General features: G+C 54.8%; 1 protein-coding gene across 1 annotated transcript in view; it reads right to left on the bottom strand.

Annotated features, from left to right (window-relative positions):
- GFPT1 (glutamine--fructose-6-phosphate transaminase 1) overlaps positions 1-3,616 on the bottom strand; it is a 22,693-nt gene that overhangs the window by 10,620 nt on the left and 8,457 nt on the right. The window contains exons 8-12 of the mRNA XM_033519405.1: positions 3,468-3,573; positions 2,320-2,483; positions 1,500-1,595; positions 1,155-1,252; positions 30-150 (exon numbers count right to left, since the gene is read on the bottom strand). Of these exons, the coding sequence (XP_033375296.1) occupies positions 30-150; positions 1,155-1,252; positions 1,500-1,595; positions 2,320-2,483; positions 3,468-3,573 (585 nt within the window). The remainder of the gene's footprint in view (positions 1-29; positions 151-1,154; positions 1,253-1,499; positions 1,596-2,319; positions 2,484-3,467; positions 3,574-3,616) is intronic.

The raw sequence follows: 3,616 nt of genomic DNA, 5'->3' as shown, positions 1-3,616 counted from the left end.
GCTCCCTGGGTTTGGGGAGGGGGCTGTACCTGACTGGCTGAGGAAGAAGCAGACATCATCCCTGAACACAGGGGTGTTCCTGTCCAGGAAGTCACTGGCCAGCTCCACCATCACAGGTAACTCCGTCAGCTCCTCCAGCACCTGCCGGGTCTGGCACAGGGAGGGGCAAGGAGTCATTACAGCATGTTTATAAAACCAAGTCTTTGCACAATAAAAACCTTTCCAGCTGCCACAGGATGGAAAATATGACTGTTAAAACCCCATGTGAAAATGAATGCTGGATTTTACTTTAATTACTCATTATTGCCCACCCTCAGTCACCAGCAACCCCTGAGAGAAGCAGCCTTGCCCTGGCACAGCAGCAGCCTGTGAGGCCAGCTCCTCCCTCAAATGGAGATCTCTCTTAAGCAAGTCTCACTTATTATATAACCCTGGATATCAATTATGTAATGCTGGGTGTCCTGAGGAACTCAAAGCACCAAGCCTGGGTGCCACTGGCAGCCCCTGCCTTGCTGCAGCGTTTGCATTCTGCTCCTGCATCGTCCCTCCCCTGCCTTCTTTAACACAGCAGCTTCTGCTGTCCAAGGCCTTCCACAGCCATGGAAGTCACAGGAACCACTTCCCTGTGTTCAGGATCTTCAGTTTTTATTTCCTGCTGCTGCTGCTGTGAGCTGAGTCTGGTGTTTTCAGCTCTCACAAGGGCCCTCCTTCACTCACCCGTGTGCACTTCACCTGATTAAGGCTAAGAATCCATCCCTAACCTGAAATCAATCCTTAATCTGCTTGGCACACTCCAGACACTCTCCAGGGAGAGCTCAGGGCCTAAAGGGGCTCCAGGAGAGCTGGACAAGGGATGGAGTGGCAGGACAAAGGGGAATGGCTGTAAACTGAGAAAGGGAAGACTTGGATGAGATTGTTAGGACAGAACTCTCCCCTGGGAGGGTGGGCAGGCCCTGGCACAGGTGCCCAGAGCAGCTGTGGATCCCTGGCAGTGCCCAAGGGCAGGGTGGACGAGGTTTGGAGCAGCCTGGGACAGGAAAAGTGTCCCTGCCATGGCTGGGGTGGCACTAGATGGGGTTTGAGGTCCCTGCAGCCCACCCCAGTGTCTGACCGTGGCCCTGAGCCCAGCCCAGGCCCCAGAGCCCAGCACTCACTGCCACTCCTGCGTGGTAACTCGTGCCACAGGCAATGAGGATCAAGCGCCGACACCTCTGGATCTCCTTTATGTGATCCTTCAGCCCACCCAGGTTCACTGTGGGCAAGATCAGAGAGCAAAATCAGGGTGGCCAGGTAGGAGCTCCCAAGATCGCTGCTGTTAACAGCATTTCACCCTCTCCATCCTCCACCAGGCAAAAGAACGTGATCAAACGGGAGCTTGGTGGAGTTGTGGAGGCTCTGTGACACACATTTCATCTCACAGCAGCCAGGTTTCCACCTCCCACTCCCACCCTGGGGAACTGCTGGACACTGAGCTGTCACAAGTCAGGAAATTCAATTACCAGTGTAGTCATCAAAGTTGACCCTTCCTCTCATGGTGTTAACAACAGATTCTGGCTGTTCAAATATTTCCTTCTGCATGAATGAGCTGAAGTTTCCTGTGAAGAAAGACAGAAAACAGATTAGAACACTTTACCTCCTGGTAACTTGGAATTTTAAATCACCTCCTGGTGACTGCCATTTTTCCTGGGCATGTAGGGAAAAGCTTGGGGCAGGCAAAGATTATTTAACTGATACTTCTTTCTCTGCCAAAACACCTGCTCGTGATGAGAGCTCGATTCGAGTTTCTGGAAGGTGCCAGTGAAGGGCAGATCCAGACTGGCAGGTTTGTGAGAGGGAAAAACCAGATGGGCTCCAAGCAGGAGTTAAAATCCCCAGCCCCACAGCTCTCCTCAGTGGGGTGTCAGTGACTGGAAAAGTCCCATTCCATGGAAGGACTCCTTTCCCCAGCAGGGTGACACAGGCTGTGGGACCTCTGTCCCTGGAGATGCTCCAGACTGGAGGAGCAGGCTTGGGGCAGGGATGGCAGCAGGTGACCCCAGCCCCCTGTGCCCTGACACAGCACCTGTGCCCCCCAGTACCCCCAGGTGCCCCCAAGTACCCCCAGATGCCCCCAGGTGCCCCCAGATGCTCCCAAGGTGCCCCCAGATGCTCCCAAGGTGCCCCCAGATGCTCCCAGCTGCCCCAAGGTGCTCCCTGGTGTTTCCAGATGCTCCCAGATGCCTCCAGGTGCCCCCCAGATGCCTCCAGGTGCCCCCCAGGTACCCCCAGATGCTCCCAGCTGCCCCCCAGGTACCCCCAGGTGCCCCCAGCAGCTCTCACCCTTCATGATCTGCTGCAGCTCCATCTGCAGGGTCTGCACAGCCCGGCCCGGGTGGTCTCCGGCCGTGCGCTTGACGCGGTGGATGGACAGACGCCCGTCCACCACGGCCGCCACGTCATCGTCCTCCAGGAAAATCACACGGTTGGTGTGCTCAATGACAGCACTGTGGGGACACAGGGGACATCACAGCCTGCTCTGGGGACCTGCAGCCCTTCCTCTCAGCCCAGGAACTGCCTGCTCCTTTAAAATCCGGCCGGACCCCTGGCACTTCCACCCTGCCGATGGAACTGGGCTTTCTCCACCTGCCTCATCATCCATCCCAGGGCCTGCTCCAAGGAGAAGCTCTGAGGTGCTCAGAGAAATCAAAGTGTGTGCAGCCCAGGGATCTGCCTGCAGCCACGAGCTCAGGGATTTACCCTGGCACACAGGCTGCTCAAACACAGAGAAAGGTTCCTCCCTTGGTCCTCCCTGTCCCTGACTTTGCCCAGCTGTGAATCCATCCAGCTGTGAATCCATCCAGCTGTGAATCCAGCTGTGAATCCATCCAGCTGTGAATCCATCCAGCTGTGAATCCATCCAGCTGTGAATCCAGCTGTGAATCCAGCTGTGAATCCAGCTTTGTCCCCTGTTAAGGCACTCAAGATCTGCTCAGCAGATCCCTCGAGTGTCAGTGAACAGCTCCAAAAGCAGAACAACACACCAGGGTGTGCTGAGAGGCTCCTCTGATGGAAAGAGCTGCACAAGACAACCACAGCAGTGTTTTTACTGGAGCAAACACTCGTTCCTCTCAAACCAGAGAGTTCCAAAAGCCCTGCTAAGGCTGCTGCTCTGTCCTCACCGCTCTGGGACTGCAGCATGTCACCTTTGATGATGGAGGAACTGCCTGTGTGCAGAGATCACTGGAGAATCAACACACTTCTCCTCACAATTAGCATCTGTCCTGCTAATTTAGGTCAGTACCCTCTCAGGTTTCCTATTACCACTATTCCAAAGCCAGTGTTCATGACTTTAACAACAACTCTGTTTGGTCAGTGTTTATAAAGCAATGCACATCATTTACTTTTCTCACAAAGCAACCACGGCCTCCCCCCACCTCTTGTTCAGGAGAGCTTTAAACAGGATATTTCTGCAGCCTGGAAATCCCTACCTGGCATCAGAGGCAAAGTAATATTCCACAGCTTTCTCCTCCACGGGGAACAGGCAGGTGGTGCTGTCCACTCGGGACAGGTTACAGCTTCCCTTCTTGTCTTTCCCTAGGGGACAGGAGGGTCAGGGGCTGCCAGGTGACACACCTGG

This window comes from Parus major, chromosome 22 (assembly GCF_001522545.3).
Source record: "Parus major isolate Abel chromosome 22, Parus_major1.1, whole genome shotgun sequence".
In the NCBI taxonomy this organism is placed as follows: Eukaryota; Metazoa; Chordata; class Aves; order Passeriformes; family Paridae; genus Parus; species Parus major.
The sequence above is the reverse complement of the archived record's forward strand: the minus strand, read 5'-3'. Positions and strand labels throughout refer to the sequence as shown.